At 34.3% G+C, this 17782-nt stretch overlaps 1 protein-coding gene across 1 annotated transcript; it reads left to right on the top strand.

Moving 5' to 3' along the window:
* Positions 1–2394: 2394 nt before the first annotated feature.
* Positions 2395–6781, top strand: LOC140448521 (pupal cuticle protein G1A-like). The gene is made up of 3 exons (XM_072541605.1): positions 2395–2499; positions 5872–6193; positions 6281–6781. The coding sequence occupies exons 1-3, from the start codon at positions 2488–2490 to the stop codon at positions 6697–6699; spliced, it is 753 nt and encodes a 250-aa protein (XP_072397706.1). The 5' UTR covers positions 2395–2487; the 3' UTR covers positions 6700–6781.
* Positions 6782–17782: the final 11001 nt, after the last annotated feature.

The raw sequence follows: 17782 nt of genomic DNA on the forward strand, positions 1-17782 counted from the left end.
AAAATAACATTTGTTTGCTAGCAGTACTCTCCGTTTTACTTCTTCAGATGTGTCTTATCGTTTGTTATGAGAGAACCCAAATATGTAAACTTATTTACTACCTCAAATACCTACTACCTCAAATAATACTACCTTTACATCACAATTCATATCAATAGAAATTTTGTTCCAGACATCAGTTTTTTGTTTATTATTTTATATAATTTCGACTCCGGATTCCATAGATATTCTTAATGCTTATATAATTCGATTAATTGAAGCATCTTTTTCTTCGTCCATTCCATATTACAAAATTATTTACGCGTACAAGTTCTCAGCACTACTGAACAAACAGCCCTCTCAAACTAATTTGTAAATCAATTAGTATTAAAACAGTACTTCCCAACAAATTTGTTCGCTACGTGCTATCCACTGTTCACACTGAACACTGATTTCTTTTGAGGATTCGCTGATTTACCGACATTGGTTGGAACATGTCCGAACTCAAACGACTTCGTTCGGTCGTATTTGATTCGCTTTATAAATACAATAATATTAACGAACGAATTTGTTCGTTTGTGTTCGCTTTGATTGAAATGCACCGCAGTACGCTGTGCATTTCAATTTCTAGTTCCTAATCCGAACTGTCCAACTATATTTTCAACTGTACCTACTCCAATTTTTGCATTAAAGTCTCCTAAAATGTAAGTAATATTTCTAGATTTTGTTAACTTGATTCTATTGTGCAATTCTGAATAAAAATTTTTGATCTCATCTTCGATCTTATCAGCTGTGGGAGCATAGACTTGGATCATATTAATATTACAGTTCCGTGCTTGAATTTTTAGCATTATTATCCTTTCTGAGATTTGAATCACACCTAGCACTGATTTTCTAATAGTGTTGCTTATGATGAAAGCTACTCCGTATCGATGATCAGTTTTGTCTCCTCTGGTGTAATAAATATTGTGGTTATTTATTGATATCTCTTCATTTCCTGACCATTGTACATCGCTAACCCAAGTATATCTATATTTAGCCTCTCTTTCTCTTTAATAACATTATGTAATTTTCCAGGCTGATACATACTTCTTACATTCCAGGTAGCTATTTTTATCTAAGAGGGTTAAGTATTTTTTTTTTGTTTTTTGTGCAAGGGTTTCGCATGTTGACGACCGAGGAGGCCTTGCGTTCTGATGGTTGTCCTCCCCTGCAGGATTTTGGTCTACCAAAATTATAATTTATACTAGAGATGTCATCAGGGACCTTTAATGCAGTGGTTTCTCGTTGCCTTCTGAATTCTGATGCCATTGACCACTTTCTTGGTTCTTTCGCCTTTGAGACCAATTTCTCATTCTCAGGACAACAGAGTGTCCTTCCATTTACTAGCTCATCCGCCCTAAGCCGTTGGCCAGTAAATGGTGGATTGTTTATCCCGGTAAACACTCGGACGTCAGAGCCTCGTTAGTTATCTAGCAGGATGTACCAGAAGACCATAATCTAGATCATCATACGAGCAGGTGAGGTTGACATTTGAATAGGAGTGGCTATATGTTGCGCTTCACTATTCCATTACATCCCACATTTTTATTGTGGGGCTACCTAATATCAAAAATATATGTCACTTCGCCTGCAGATCTTGCAAAGTTGCGACAAAGAATTGTGACACAATGCCGATTAATGACACCCAAAGTATTTGCAAATATACGAAGAGGCTTTGAAAACAGACTGTATTATTGTATGGAGGTCACATGATGTCATTTCGAAAATTTAATTGGTTAATTTGATGAAATTTTATGTTATTACTAATGTTTAACCAATAAATTAGTTACATCCAAAATTATCTTCAAAGTTATTCCGTAAATTAAACACACTTGCTATTTCAAAAAAACTGGCGGTTGATGCTGGGTAGCACGGAGTTACATTTGAGGACATGAATTTGGCATGAAAATTCGTTTTCCATTCAAAACAAATTGACGTGTTTTTTTAAATTCTTGGAAACTCTTGGCTTTTGAGTTCCTGGGGTTTCTGGGGGGGGGGGCTCAAAGTTTCGTTTGAACACACTGTATATCGTTTATAATTAAAAAATTACGTTCAATCTTTTGCATATTTTGTATATTATTTCATATTGTTATTACCAAATTTATCAAAAGTAGCTGTTAGATACCTGAATCAAAGAATGTCACGAAAAAGGCTATTTTTCTAATTTCTCTAGTCTGTATTGGAGGCACAGCTTTTTTAAAATGTATTATTCTCTTCTTTATTACTATTATTTTTATTTACTAACCTATTTTATAATACACTTCAAAGCGAGACTACTACCCTAATCAGAATTATTTAACGTTACCGAGAAATAACTTGTTGTGGAAGTACTTTCCAACTCTTAAAAACCAGATGAGAACAATTGGTAGGACCTGGGTCAAAATTATGCAATTCGGATGACTATAAAAGTCGATCTGTTCATCCAATATGCATCAGTTAATCATTTCTTGTTCCATATATTAAACAATGGCATTCAAAGTAAGTGAATTTAACATTGCTTATTTATATTTATAAAAGTAGTTATAAAAATTATAAAATATTCAAATACAAATATACCTTTTTATTTGTCTTTTAATGTTTTGCTAATTATTCTTTTTTAGTCGTCTCTATAAAATGTAATAAAACATGAAACAATCATAAAATTTTAGGCTCACTGTTAAAAAGTCCTTATTTATAAGTTATTTATGGTGATTGACTCTATCCTTACATTGTTGAATAATTTACAGCTCTTTTCTTCGTTTTTATGATTTATTTACTTTCAGATACCTATTTGTTTGTCTCTTGACATATCTTATTACGTATATTTTAAGTATTAACAAATTCTCTGAGAACTACAATTAAAGTATTACAATCTATCTACTTATTGAGTCACTGGTCTCTATCCAGTGCTGTTGGTATCTATTTTGTTTGTGCGTATTTCTTAGTATCGTCGCTCTAATCTAAACCAGGTATCTACGAGTATATACGCTCGTGACACAGAAATAACATTACAGATTTATTAAATAATTTTTTAGATATTGCGTATTTCCCTAACTTTACGCCTTAGCTTAACAGATTCTGTTTGTTCATGTATTTTTATTCTAGTTGAGGCGTTTCTATTTTTTTTTCTATTCTTGTTGTGATTGTGCCTAAGTCTCCAACTTATAAGAATTTTGTTCCATCGGTCATCTTATTGTCTTATATTGTGTCCGGCAAATCTCCATTTCGATTTAGCAAACTTCTTGTCTAACATCCCTCACTTTTGTTTTCTCTCTTATCCACTTGTTACTCTTTTTATTCATTAGTCTTATGTGCAACATTTGTCTTTCCATTGCTCTTTGCGTTTTTATGATTTTGTCCATGTTTGCTTTTGTAAATGTCCGCGTTTGAGAACCATAAGTGAGAACAGGGAGTACGCATTGATTGTATACTTTGGTCTTAAGATGCTGTGGATATCTTTTGTTTTTAAGAATATAGCTTAGTTTGCCAAATACCGCCCATGCCAGTCTAACTCGTCTTTTTATCTCTGCTGTTTGGTTTTATTTGTTAAGTTTTATAGTTTGACCCAGATATAATATATATAATCCTGACCTTGTTCTATTTCATCTTGTCCGATCCTCATTGTGATGTCTTTATCTGTATTTGTTATGATTTTGGTCTTGCTGTAATTCATATTAAGGCCTATCTTTCCAGCTTCTACGACCAGTTCTTTCATCATTTCAAATAATTCTTCTTTTTTATCGGTTATCAATGCGATGTCATCAGCGTACCTTAGATGGTACAAGCGTTGTTCACAAATTTTTATACCTTGCTACAAACTAAAGCAATTTGGAAAGCCAGTTATCAATATAATTCTTAATATTCAAAGCGTTACCCCTCACTCATTCCACAAAAGGTCAAGATATACCATTGTTAAAAATTGCGCACCAGAAAAACATTTTATGTTTGTATCATTGTCAAAACATTCTTCTATGTTGTTCGTATAAAATCCTCGTTTCCCTTCATTTTAGAATTACTCAAAGTAAAATACTTTTCGTTATCTAAAATAATAATTTTTTTGTTGGCAAAGTGTATCCGCCTCAGTTGACAGCATCTTGGTACACGAAGGAGTTGCACTTGAGAATATTTGGGGAACTTACATTCACTTTCGATATTTAAGACCAATTCCTGCTCAATTTCAACGATATCGTACACTTGGAAGATTTGTATTAACGAGCCAGTCTTCTGGTTGACATTTCAACCTGGTTTTTTGCTCTTCTCACCAATCTCTCTGACCTCTGAGCGATAAATGTATGTGGTGTTCCACTTGTTGGGATATTCAAACATGATATGTCCTACTCGCACTCCGCTAGTTCTATAAATGGTTCTGCGTGAAATATTTTTATTCTGAAATATTCGACATATTTCAGCTTTGGTTACCCCCCAACCAACTGGTAGATACTGTTTCTTATATCTAATGTAAACGACATCTTAAATCGAAAACTTCAAAATAAATGAATATCAACTGACAGTAAACAAAGTAAGCAAACTTTTGTTTTCAACGACAACTTGATATTATTTTGTTTTTGTTAATATTAGAGCCAAATATTTTTGTGCCAAACTTAGGATATACGTTAAAAGTGAGATATTCTAAACCCGAGCGTTTTTTTATCTTGATCTCTTTTTAATTTGTTTAGGTTCCTTACAAACTCTGTTTGTACTTCTTGTTTCTGAGGATTTATTCTTTGTGTTCATCCTACGATTTCTACGAAAAGCAACTTTCATTCCTGTAGGAGTTTCTTATAGTAGGTCTGCCATTCTTATTAACAGTTTTAATTTTTTTCTTTTGAGATTTTATATCTCTCACTCAAATCCAAATTGCTAGGGACAACCAAACTGTTGAACTTTAGCAGTTTTTTGAAAAAGAAGACGTTCGACCAACATTTGCTTCCAGTTATGACTTAAGGCGCCTAAACACTTTCCTTAATCTAGGCTACAGCAACCAATCTAAGAGTAGCCCAAAGACAAATGGAACGCTCTCTACCTTGGACTGACTCTCAGAGACAGAGTTAGAAACGAAAAAGTAAGAAGGACAGGCGCCATAGATGTCATAGAGCGCATAGCATGGCTGAAGTGGAACTGGGCGGGCCATGTGGCCATAATGAATGATGGGCGGTGGAGCAAAAAAAATACAGTGTCGAGACCACGAGCTGACAGAAGAAGCAGAGGTAAAACACCTACACGATGGACAGACGACCTCAAAAGAATCGCTGAGAGTTGCCAGCAGGAAGCTCAAGACCGAAAGAACTGGAAAAAATTAGAGGATGCCTATATTCAACTTTGGACGCAGAAGGCTGGATGATGGTCATGGGAGGTCTTGGGACCTCTCCATTTTTCAAAACGTTGGCGTGTTTTTTAATTTCTTCTGGCGTTATTTCAGTTTCTTTGCAATATGAAGTATATTGTTTTTCGTAGATAATATAAAAACTCGCTTACTGAATTAACTCTCTCGTGTACGAACTCATTTATATAACCAAATTACGTGTTCCTTTCTTTATTTCTAACTTTTGAACGGTTTTATTATTTGTTTCAATTTTTTTCACATTTGATTCAGATTATTTGTACACTAAGTATTTCTTTTACGCTTGATTTATAGTTCATATATGTTTTTGTCTTAAGTTTATACATATAAAATTAGTACATTAAACAAGTATATAAAAATCACAAATTTTTAGCATTAAAAATACTTACAGGGAAATTTTGAGTTAAAAAACAATGTTTTGTTTACAATAACTTTGCGTTTTGTAGGACCTATATTTTTGCATTAAAAACACATCTTTATAGCTCTCGACACTTGTAGGAGTATTACTGAAGCTTTATTATATTTTTCAGATAGTTATTTTCGCTTCCTTCTTAGCCTACACCAATGCAGGCCTACTGGGCGCACCAGCCGTAGCAACTTATTCTGCTGCACCTGCAGTTAGTTCTGCATACATCCACTCAGCTCCCTTGGAAATTGCTAAACCTGTGCTATCAGCATATGCGGCTGCGCCAGTAGCGATCCATGCTCCAGCATATGGATCTAGTCATCAAAGCGTTGAACGATCTCTTGGAGGAGCTCAATCTATCTCCCACTACTCCAAAGCCATCGACAGTGCTTTCTCCAGCGTAAGAAAATATGATACCAGAATCACCAATGATGCTTTGTCTTTTGGTAATAATGTTTTTCTTTACCTATTGTGTTTGGTACTACGTGAACTTAGATTGACTATTTTGTGTAATACTTTACTATTTCTTTTAGGTGTTGCAGCCCATGCTCCCGTAGCTGCATATGCCGCTGCACCAGTCGCCAAAGCGTTAGCTCCAACTATTGCTTACTCAGCTGCTCCCTCTGTAAGCTCATCATATATTCAACACGCCCAGCCCATCATTGCTAAAGCTGTTGCACCTGTAGCTGTAGCCGCTCCAGAACATCTTACTTATACCGCTCCAGCTCACGTAGCCTATGCTTCCCACAATCCAATTATTGCTAAAGCTGTTCACGCTCCAGTATTTCAGTCTTATTCTGCACCGTTTTTGACAAAAACAATTGCCCCAGTTGCTGCTCCCCTTACAGTCTCAGCTGGACCTGTTGTAACTAAAGCCGCCATTGGTTACTCTCCTGCCAGTGTTGTAGCCCACACTACATTTACCGGCCTAGGAACTGCTTATGAATGGTAGACTAATTTTACAAAAGCTATGTTTTTGTATGTAAAAAGGTTATTTATTGAATTTTGAATAAAAGGTATTGTTTCTGAATTAATTGTGTTTTGATTGAGCATAATGGATAAACTATCTGCAACTTAGTCAAACACTAAGGTTTTCAATAAGCCAGTAGTTCCTGGTATTCAAATAATATACATCAAAAGACGGTACAAACGAACAAATGAAAACACAAAAAGCAGACTGCTTACTAAATTACATACAAGAATTCTATAAAAGAATATAAATGGAATAGGCAGATAATTTAAACCAGGGCCAGTTCTAAACCAAATCATAAAAAAAGCCACATAAGGGTACAGAACGGCACTTTACATGTCATAATAAATAAAGCATATTAAAATAGATTAATATAGAATCGAAAATAAATGACGATCGCATATTAATAAAGCAGGATTACTTTAAATTATGTGGCGACTGTAGCTCAGCGGCCAAGATACTCGCATTCTATTCTAAACCAGTTCGATCCTTGTCACCAACGCCATTTTTATTGTAAAATTGTTTCGAGACGTCACCGTGCTTCGAAGGGCACGTAAAGCCATCGGACCACCTGGGCTAGTGTGCATCGACACTAGTTACCTGGATCAGGGTGAACAATACAATTGGCGCCGTAACCATCCGAAATGATCTCCATGGCAAAAATTATATACGATATCCCAGATTTGGTATCAAAAGGATTGAGCTCTGGTGGGACTCTTTCCGTGTTATCGAGCCCTAGGTGACTTGGTATGCTGGAGTATCTCCCAAAAATTTTCGTACACATCTGGATGTTGAGAGAAGTACAGCTTTCTGCATGGTCTTGTAGAGATGTTCATTCAGACCTAGCTTTCTTATGTTTTCTAGGAGGTTCTTCGGAATAACTCCAGTAGTAGAGAGAATAATAGGTATTGTCTGGGTACTTTCCATTCTCCACTGTCTTCGTATTTGAATTTCCAGATCCCTGTATTTGGCGATCTTTTCGTTTTATTTAATACGAAGATTATTGTTGTTGGGTATCGCCACATCAATTAGTGTTGTTTGTCTCTTTAGTTTATTAACTAGTATGAGATCTGGTCTATTATGTGCCACTGTTTGGTCTGTGAGCACAGTGCGGTCCCAGTATAGCTTGTAGTTATCATTCTCAAGTATACTTTCAGGAACGTATTGATAATATGGGAGATGGTTTGTTTGGAGAAGTCCCAGTTTGATGGCTATCTCTTGATGAAGGATCTTTCCTATTGAGTCGTGCCGTTCCTTATATTCAGTTGCAGCAAATGCCTGGCAACCCCCGGTAATGTGTTGGATGGTTTCTTGAGCTTGACATCCATATCGGCATTTGTCATTTTGGACCTGAGGGTCTTTGACGATATATTTCAGGTAATTTTTTGTTGGTATAACCTGATCCTGAATGGCGAGTAATGAACCTTCTGTTTCAGGGAACAACTTTCCTGATGTCAGCCAATAGTTCGACGCTTTATTGTCGACGTGGTCTTGACTGACCTCATTAGGATGTCGCCCGTGAAGAGGTTTACCCATCCAGGTGCGCATTTTTTCGTCCTTAGTAAGATGGTTTATGCGCATTTCTGGTTCCCTCAGTTTGATCGGTGTTGTATCATCTACTGCACAAATCGCGCATTGTAGAGTAGATGTCTCAGCCTGCACCTGAAAATAAGTTCTTAAATTAGTAATGTGTTTTTCTAGTTGCTCACTTATATCCATAAGTCCTCGTCCTCCTAAATACCGCGGTAATGTCGTTCTTTCTATTGCACTTCGAGGATGGTGTTTTTGTGCCTTTGTGAGGTGTGGTCGTACTTTTCGCTGAAGATTTTTTGTATCCGTTTTTGTCCACTTAACAATACCAAACGAGTAGCTAAGCACGGAACATGCATAGGTGTTTAGTTCCTTAAACAAATTTTTACTATTAAGGTGTGAACGAAGCAGCTGTTTTACCCTTCGTATAAACTCAGTTTTCATTTGCTTATGGTCAATCTTCCGCGCTTGCTTTATTCCGAGGTATTTATACATATCATTTTCACCCATGGCCTCGATGTTCTGGCCGTTTTGCATATCAAATCCACCGGGCTGAACCTTTCCTTTAATTATATTTAAGACACGGCACTTATCAAGGCCGAAGTGTATACTAAGGTCATTAGAGAAATTTTCCACTGTTTTCAGCATCTGATACAGGTGGCATCGAGTAGAAGCCAATAGTTTTAAATCATCCATATACAATAGATGATTAAGCTTTGCCACAACAGTAGTGTTATTTTTGATGCTAAAACCTGTGTCAGTTGAGTTCAGTAGCTGGGATAGGGGGTTCATCGCTAGACAAAACCACAGTGGGCTCAACGAGTCTCCTTGAAATAGGCCCCGGTTGATTGCAATATTTTCAGTTTCGATATTGTTTTCACCAGGTATTTGGAGGTGAATTTTTGTCTTCCAATCTGACATTATATGTTTTAAAAAAGTCACTATGTTATCATCGACTTTATATATTTTTAATATATCTACAAGCCATTCATGCGGCACTGAATCAAACGCTTTCTTGTAGTCGATGAAAGCAGTAAAGAGATTCCTTTTTTTGCTATATGCTTGGTTAGAAATGACAGAGTCGATGATAAGTTGTTCTTTGCAGCCCATGGAACCCTTAGCGCACCCTTTCTGTTGGGGCTCTATGATATTGTTTAGAGCACAGTGTTGGTAGATACGCCGGGCTACACAGGATGTGAGCAATTTATACAGAGTTGGAAGACAAGTAATTGGGCGATATTTGGTTGGATCTTGGATGTTATTTTGATCTTTTGGTATTAAATAAGTTGTTCCCTGGGTTAGAAAAGATGGTATTTCCTGCGGATTAGAAATACTGTAATTAATTAATGCTGATAAGCACTCATGAATACTCCAAAACTTCTTAAGCCAGAAGTTTTGAGTGCCGTCTGGTCCAGGAGATTTCCAGTTATGAAGCTCTTTGATAATATTTGAAACTTCTTCAGTAGTAAAGGGTTCATAGGGAGCAGTAACGTAGTGTTGGCAGTTGTGCGTCGTATCTTCAATCCATCCAGCATTGGTGTTAAGAGCAGCTGGTGTGGAAAGTTGATTTCCTCAAAACTCATGGATTTCTTCTTGGCTTGGGTACGATTTATTGGCACTTTCTGCAGTAGAATTGAGTTTCCGATAGAACGCCTTCTCGGCATTCTCAAAAAGCATATTGTCGGATTTTCGTTTGTTATATACGATATTATTATTATTATTATTATTATTATTACTTTAATTTATATAAAAAATAAAACTAATTAATAATACTAATACATAGAAAGAAATACTGTGGTCTAAAGAAAAGACCCATAAACTTATTATAAACGAAAAATTAAATGTACATTACAAAATAATTAGCTACATAAATAAACTTGCCTTCTCAATAAAATAATAAAAACTTTTTTGTTTTTAATGTTTTATTCAGAATATTTAGATATAGTCTAATAGTCTAGGTGCCAGGCGACATACTGTAAGTATCACTCATACATAACAGGCTACAATTTTCAGGATAGCTTCATACGACCTCAACCCCCAAATATCTCTTGAGATACTTTCTGTACCGGGTGCTTTTTCTCTCCAGCTTATCCAAAAGTGGTCATTTTGAAGTGATGTATCAAATTTATTAATAACGTATTGTTGTTTAATGAATACAAAAGTCGACTTCGTGAAATATCTGAAAAAAATCTTGTCCGACAAAAATTTTGGTTCCATAAGGGAGTCCACCAAGCTAAACATGCAAAAAAAAACACCGTCAAAAAATTTAGTAATAACAAGGTGATTTTCTCTGTATCGTTCAAAAATAACGTGAAAAATACTATTTTTACATTGTCCGACAAAATGTATTCGCCGATTTTTCCGTCCGACAGTGAAAATCAGCTTTTCCACGAGTCTGTAGAAATTTATTAATAACGTTTTTTTAGCCCTTGCTAGTTGGCGATTAACAAATAATGAACTTGATAGCTTTTTCTTAAGTTGTGAGATATGAGCCGACCAGTTTAGTCGATTATCTATGGTTATTCCCAATAGTTTAACAGTCTTTTTGTTAACTAGATCATTGTGTAAATTACTTGCGGATATAACCAAATTTTGCGTTTTATCAGAGTTAAGTTTTAGTTTGTTTGCAGCAAACCATGAGCTAGATTTAGTAGAAACTTCCTCATGAGACATTTTTAAATCATCATTATTTTTTCCTGATATAACGTATGTCGTATCATGTGCGAATTGTATGGTTTTGTACGGAGATATGAATTTAGGCAGATCGTTAACATAAATAATAAACAAAAGATGTCCTAAGACCGAAACTTGCGGGACTCCATGTTTTACGGATAGAAAATCGGAGAGATGACCTTTAGAAACTACCGCCTGGTGTCTGCCACATAGATAAGAAGTTATAAGCTTAAGAGGGATACCTCTGATTCGAAAGTAATTTAATTTGTGAAGCAAAATGTCGTGTGAAACGCAATCAAAAGCTTTCGACCAATGCTTATGGGTCTGTAATTGTCAGTTTTTGAGGAATCACCTTTTTTGTAGATTGATAGTACTTTTGAGTATTTTAGTACTTCTGGAAATACTCCAGTTGATAGAATTAAATTAATAAGATGAGTGAAAGGTGTTAAAACTACTTATTTGGTAAGTTTCTTTTAAAATTTTGCTATTAATTTCGTGAACGTCCCTACAATTAGAATTTCTAAGAGACTTTATTATTTGAGAGACCTCTTCTTCCAGAAAAAAAAATGACTTGCTCGGAGAAGGATAATTTCTATAATTGACGAGGACATCGACGTTAATATTGGGAAGAGATGTAATTATATTCTCTGCAATTGTAGTAAAAAATTGATTCATTTCGTCTGGAGGTAGATCAGGTTGTACCGAACTGGACCTTGTGTAGTTTCTTTCGAAATTTACTATTTTCCAGCAGTCTCTAGGTTTATTATTGGAATTAGTAATAAAATTACAGTAAGCTGACTTTTTAGCAATTTTTAATTGCCGATTATATTCAACTTTTTGTTGTTTATATACTTTGAACAAATCGGGATCCTTAGTGGCATCTGCAATGTGTTTAATAAGAGAAAGATTGGATCTGTAAGACCTTAACATTATTAAACCATTGCACAGGTGTTTTTTCAGCCATTTGTCGTACTTTTTTTAGTGGAAAATGCTTTAATATTAAATTGTTATAAGTTTCGGTAAGAAAGTCTGTTAAAAAATCAGGATCATTATTAATATCGTAGAAAAAGTCCATATTTGTACTAGCTAGCGCACGTTTAAGCTTCTGTAAACCAGAAGAAGTAATAAACCGTTGAAATGTTGTCAACAACTTTATGCTCAGAGTCAATAAATAAAAATTGAGCTCGATGGTCATAAAAATAAGGTGCAAATACGCCCACTCTGTAGATAGTTTCAGAAAAATTTGTTATAATGTTGTCGATGCAACTACTGGACTGGGATGTGATTCTATTATAGTATAATCGTTTATAGTTGTTTTTAGACCAAAAGATGTTAATAGATTTTGAATATCAAAAAAGGGTCAGATTCAAGTTTAAAATTTATATTAAAATCACCAAGTATGATAAGTTTGTCTGCTTTACTAAGCAAGGATGTTATGACATTTTCAAAATTCGCCAAAAATAAGTCAAAGTCACACTTACCCGATCTGTATACAGTTAAAATATTGGTTTTTATTGAAGGTACATAAATTGCACAAAACCTAGAACCTTGCTCTACATTATATTCATTTAGATTAAGAGAAGAATACATAAGATTTTCTTTTATTACGTAAATTGCAACTCCGCCTTGTTTCTTTTTTACCCTACAAAAGAAATTAGCTAATGAAGAGCCGGAGGTGTTAATTAATTTTAAATTTTCTTCACATTGCCAGTGCTCCGAAAAACATATGACGTCATATAATTTTTTATCCGCAAGAAAAGCATTTATCATATCGACTTTATTTGAACTACACTGCAAATTAACATGAAACATGCTTACCGTACCTTTTCGAATAAGTTTATTTTGATAAAAGCGTTATAAAAGTTTGTAGAAGCTTCTAGGTTTCTTCCTCCGTCTTCTTTTTGTGCTGAAAATTTCTGTTGAAGTTAAATCTCGTAACGGCAGCTCCTTTGGGCCAACTATTAGGACTGTAGACTTCGTCAATTTTATCGAAAGGGAAAGATACCTTATATGTGGAGTATTTGTCAGTTCTATGAGGGACAGGGCATGACAATTATGTCAATAGGTACAGCTAATTTTGCTTTATTTTTTATTAAACAATTGTAAAAAGTGGAAAAAAATAGTTTTGCCTATAAAACGTTTCTTAAACATTTTAGAGAAAAATGGTTCAAATAAAAGTTTCAAGTAGATCATAAAAGGTTTTTTACTATTGAGAGTTCCAAATTACATAAAGAATTTACCGTGATAATTTCAGTAATTTATAAATGTTAATAATAATTTATAACTCGTTCGATTAAATCGTTTATGAATTAATCAATTTGTTTATCCCGGAGACCGATTATTTAAACAACTAACACACCAACAACAAAATATGGTTCTCTATTATGTTGACTAACTACCACATTTTGGACTGGACTGTTTGTTCAACGTGTTGCACACATTTATGCCATGTAGTTGAAGTAACATTATTAATTGCATCATAAAAAATATTTTTCATGTCTGCAATTTTAAAAGTATTGTTTTTGGCTGTTGTATAATTTTTCACATCTGTCCAGATGAGTTCAATAGAAATTAACTCACAATAGTATGGAGGCAGCCTTAAACTGTTTGGTTTAGGCTTTTTGCCATCTCATCAATATGCTTTAGAAGCAGTAGTTGGAATTTTTTCTGGAATGATAAGGCGCGTTGTCCAGTACGATTATGGAGTTTTCTTCTAATGGGGGCAGTCTATTAGTGAACCCATTTTCAAAAGATTTTTCGTCCATGTCTTCAGGATAGTACCCACTTTTTTTTATTCGAACATCCACAGCGCTTCTGGAACAAGTCCATCTTGCCACTGTCAATGTAGCAAATTATTAGTCTCTTTCCTGTTCCTGAAAATTTGGTTATTTTAAAATTTACTTAAAGTGAAAAAGCACGTATAACATTTACCTGCAGGACTTTTTAACCCCGTAAAAAGTCCATCTAAAATCGCTTGGTAAAGATGCTACCGAATTGTTGAACCATACTTTGGATTTGGTATGACCAGCGTTTAGCTAAGACTTGTATAGTAATAAATTTTGCGTTTTTCATTTCTATAGGATTTTGTTTTGATCAGGCTCGTCTCCACAAGACAATTTTACCCCTGTCCATCAAAATGATGTTTCGCTGACGACGTTGAAATTTAAAATTTATTTTTTTCAATAATTTAAAACACGTAGTTCTTTTGAAATTAGGCAAAACTGGATCTTCGTTAACAATCCTCAGCGCTTTATCTATTGTGGGTATTTCATTTCGAAAAAGGAATTCGTGAATTATTCTTCTTATAGCTTCTCTGTCAAATTCATCAAGCCAGTTAATAATGTTTTACGATGCTCAAATAGTTTTGGCGTAGACAAAGTTCCCGTATTTTTATATTCTTCTGCCACATTTCGTACACTACGGCTACATACGCCTACAACAGATAGAAAGTAACAATAAAGTGAAAATGCACATTTAAAATTATGGAGAAACAATATTATTCGACTTTGTAGGGTTCTCCTGTATTTCCGTTTTAAATACATTAAATACATTTATGATGGTTTCCTTCATTTTGACGTCTAAATGAGGGTTACATCAATCTCAAGGAGTTCGTCTGCTGTGTCAGTGCTTGATATTTTTCCTTCGAGTCCAGAAAAGAAATAAAACTTTTCGAAACATCAATAAATTATAATTTGATTTCTCTTACCTTTACCCAAGTGATTACCACAAGCTATTTTTACTTTTGATAAATAAATACTTTGTTTTTGGACACTAAAAGTTTACTACACACCATAAAACTTATAAAACATAACACGACCAGTAAATAACTCAACAATAACGTTACAAAAACACAACATATAATAACTTATAATATGACCAAATATATAAACCAGCACACTACAATTTAAATATATTGAGACTGGACAGTTTGGACCTGTAAAGTGACAATCATGCTCGCCCAAGGCAATAAATCATATTTAATAGTGTCTTGGCGAATGAGAAGGCGAAATCAGATCCTGGCCTCCCCCAGCATTCCCCTCCAAGAATCTCTTTCCTCGGCTGCTCTTCTCCAGTTATCTACCCTCAATATCTCTTTAGCATTGATTTTCACTTCATCTATCCATCTCTTCCTTGGTCTTCCTACTGGCCGACGTCCAACCATAGTTCCAAAAAGCGTTCTACTAGGTGTTTTGTTATTATCCATTCTTAGAAGATTTGTTTAGAGCAACAAGTTCAAAAATAACAATAGCCATTATGATTGCCAACCTCCGTAGAAAGACGACACTCTCAAGAAAAATAAGATTCTTACAAGGTGACCTGCCCAGCGCAATCTTTGTAATTCTGTATAATTTGCTATAGGGGGTTCTTTATAATATTGGTATATCTCATGGTTGTACCGCCATTGTCACAAATGGGTCCCAATATTCTTCAACGCCCTGTATAATTAAAAAGGGGTATAAAAGCAACGACCTGTTGTAGCCATACTTTTTAAATAATTGCCAAACTCATAAAAATAATTGATTTTCCTATAGTCCTTTTCCATCATATTGATAAAAAACTATAGGCGTCACCCTATACTTGTTTTGAAATAAATAAAAAAATTAATATTTTAAGATGCCGTCAACAATTCATTATCTTTTAAAAAATCTTCTGTAAAATAAGTGTCCACTAATCTCACTATACATTTTTTGTGCGTAAAAAACGTCAGTATATATGCCACACGATTATTGTTAATTAAACACGGATGATTAACGAGATAATTCAATGTTTCACGAAATAAATTAATGTAAACAGTAATTTAAAGGTGATTATTGTTTTCTATACAAGTTATCGCCTGACACAAAAAGAATACCTTCTTTGAACGATTATCTGGAATTACTGATAAGGCTTCACTAATGATAGTTTAAGTAGTATTTATGCCACATTACAGCTTATGCCAATAATATAAATTAGAAATTGTATGCATCTTCCATTTAGTTTGTAGATGTAGGTACATTGTTCATGTCTTACCTACCTACGTTTTTGGTGTCGATATTTTGTTATTTGCATTTAAAAATGACGTCGACAATAGGTTTTATCCCGGTTAAGTGTAGTTTTAAAGGTGCCTTCAGTCTAAGAGAGAAAAATATAGTATTAAAATGTACACGATGCACTTGTACATCAACGCCCTTTAAGTAATGTTCGTGAAATCGTTAACATGTGTTCAAATATGACAGGGGTTGGAGAAGCAACAATTTATAGACTCCTAAAAGAAAGAAAAGGAGGAACTGAAGAAATACATAAAAACATGATAAGACGCAGCGTCCACTCATTTTTTTGTTTAACAAAGAATTTCCAACATTGGACAAAATCCAAACATTAATTAGAGAAAACGAAGAGTTACCAATCATAAGCAACAAGAAATTATGGGGACTATTAAGAGAGATGGGATTTCGTTGGCAAAAGAATAGAAGAAAATCAGTTTTAATTGAAAAAGATTACATTGTATGTTGGAGACGAGTTGGAGAAGGGAAAAATTTTTTTTATTTGGACGAGACTTGGCTAAATGAAGGTTATACTGTACCATATCTATGGGTTGATACAAATGTGAAAAGTTCCCGTCAGGCATTCATCGAAGGTGTATCTACTGGAATAAACAATATTCCCGTTGGAAAAGGACGCATACTCATAATAACCCATATTGGAAACGAATACGGTTTTGTCAATGGTGGATTATTAAGTTTTGCCTCAAAATCAACCAAAGATTACCACGAGGAAATGACTGCTGACGTTTTTGAAGAATATTTTGAGCAAATTTTGGATTTAATTCCAAAAAATTCTGTCATAGTCATGGATAATGCTAGTTACCATTCAAGACTAGCAGAAAAATTGCCAACAACGGCATGGAAAAAAGGAGAGATAATCGAATGGTTGGATAAACACGCAATTGAGTACAAGGAGAATTCGACAAAAAAGGAATTATTACCTATTCTAAGGCAATATAAAGCAGCTTATAAAAAATATATAATTGATGAAATGGCATTAAACCGTGAAGTAATTATTTTACGTTTACCCCCATACCACTGTGATCTGAATTCGATAAAAAATATATGGTCTCAAGTAAAGGGTGAAGTCGGACGCAACAACAAAACTTTTAAATTAGAAGACTTACAACAATTATTAGAACATTCCTTATCAAAAGTAACTCCAGAAAATTGGAAAAATGCTGTTAGTCATGCTCACAAGGAAGAAAATAAAATGTGGAATTTGGATAATATGACTGATGCAATGCCGGAACCAGTAATAATTAACATTGGAGTTGAAGATTCCTTAGATTCTGAAGAAAGCAGTGAATATGAAATGGAATTTGATTAAAATAATATTCATTTTTTTACAAATTGGCCCGTGTTACGGCCACAAATGATTTTATATATAACCAATAAAATAAACATCTTACATTTCTTGCAAATTCATTAGTACCTGTTAATCTCCATCGCTCCGACACTGGCAACTTTATTTAGGGATTAGTAACCCTCAAAACTATTGTATTCTATTCTGCTTCAACCTTTATACCTGGTGGTCATACTCAATTTAAAATTGTTTTCCTATATACTTCTGTAAACTTGTTGACAAATATCTATTTTTCATTGAGTCACCCGTATCAACAGTTTAGGGATTTGCATACATAATGTGCTATCAATATGATGGAAATGGACTATAATAGGTACTCTTTAATCTAGTACTGGGTAAGTCAAAACATAAATTGATTTTTGTTAAATACTGTATTTTATATTATTATTATAAACTAAACTGAATGTAAATCATGAATGTGTAGCTTTTGTGAGTCCATTTCAAATAGGTAAAACAAATATATATATATATA

This window comes from Diabrotica undecimpunctata, chromosome 8 (assembly GCF_040954645.1).
Source record: "Diabrotica undecimpunctata isolate CICGRU chromosome 8, icDiaUnde3, whole genome shotgun sequence".
Taxonomy (NCBI): Eukaryota; Metazoa; Arthropoda; class Insecta; order Coleoptera; family Chrysomelidae; genus Diabrotica; species Diabrotica undecimpunctata.

Bases quoted from the DNA above. Each gene is read 5' to 3' on its own strand.
- LOC140448521 (XM_072541605.1), top strand. The intron at 6,194-6,280 runs GTAATAATGTTT...TATTTCTTTTAG, and splicing joins CAATGATGCTTTGTCTTTTG to GTGTTGCAGCCCATGCTCCC.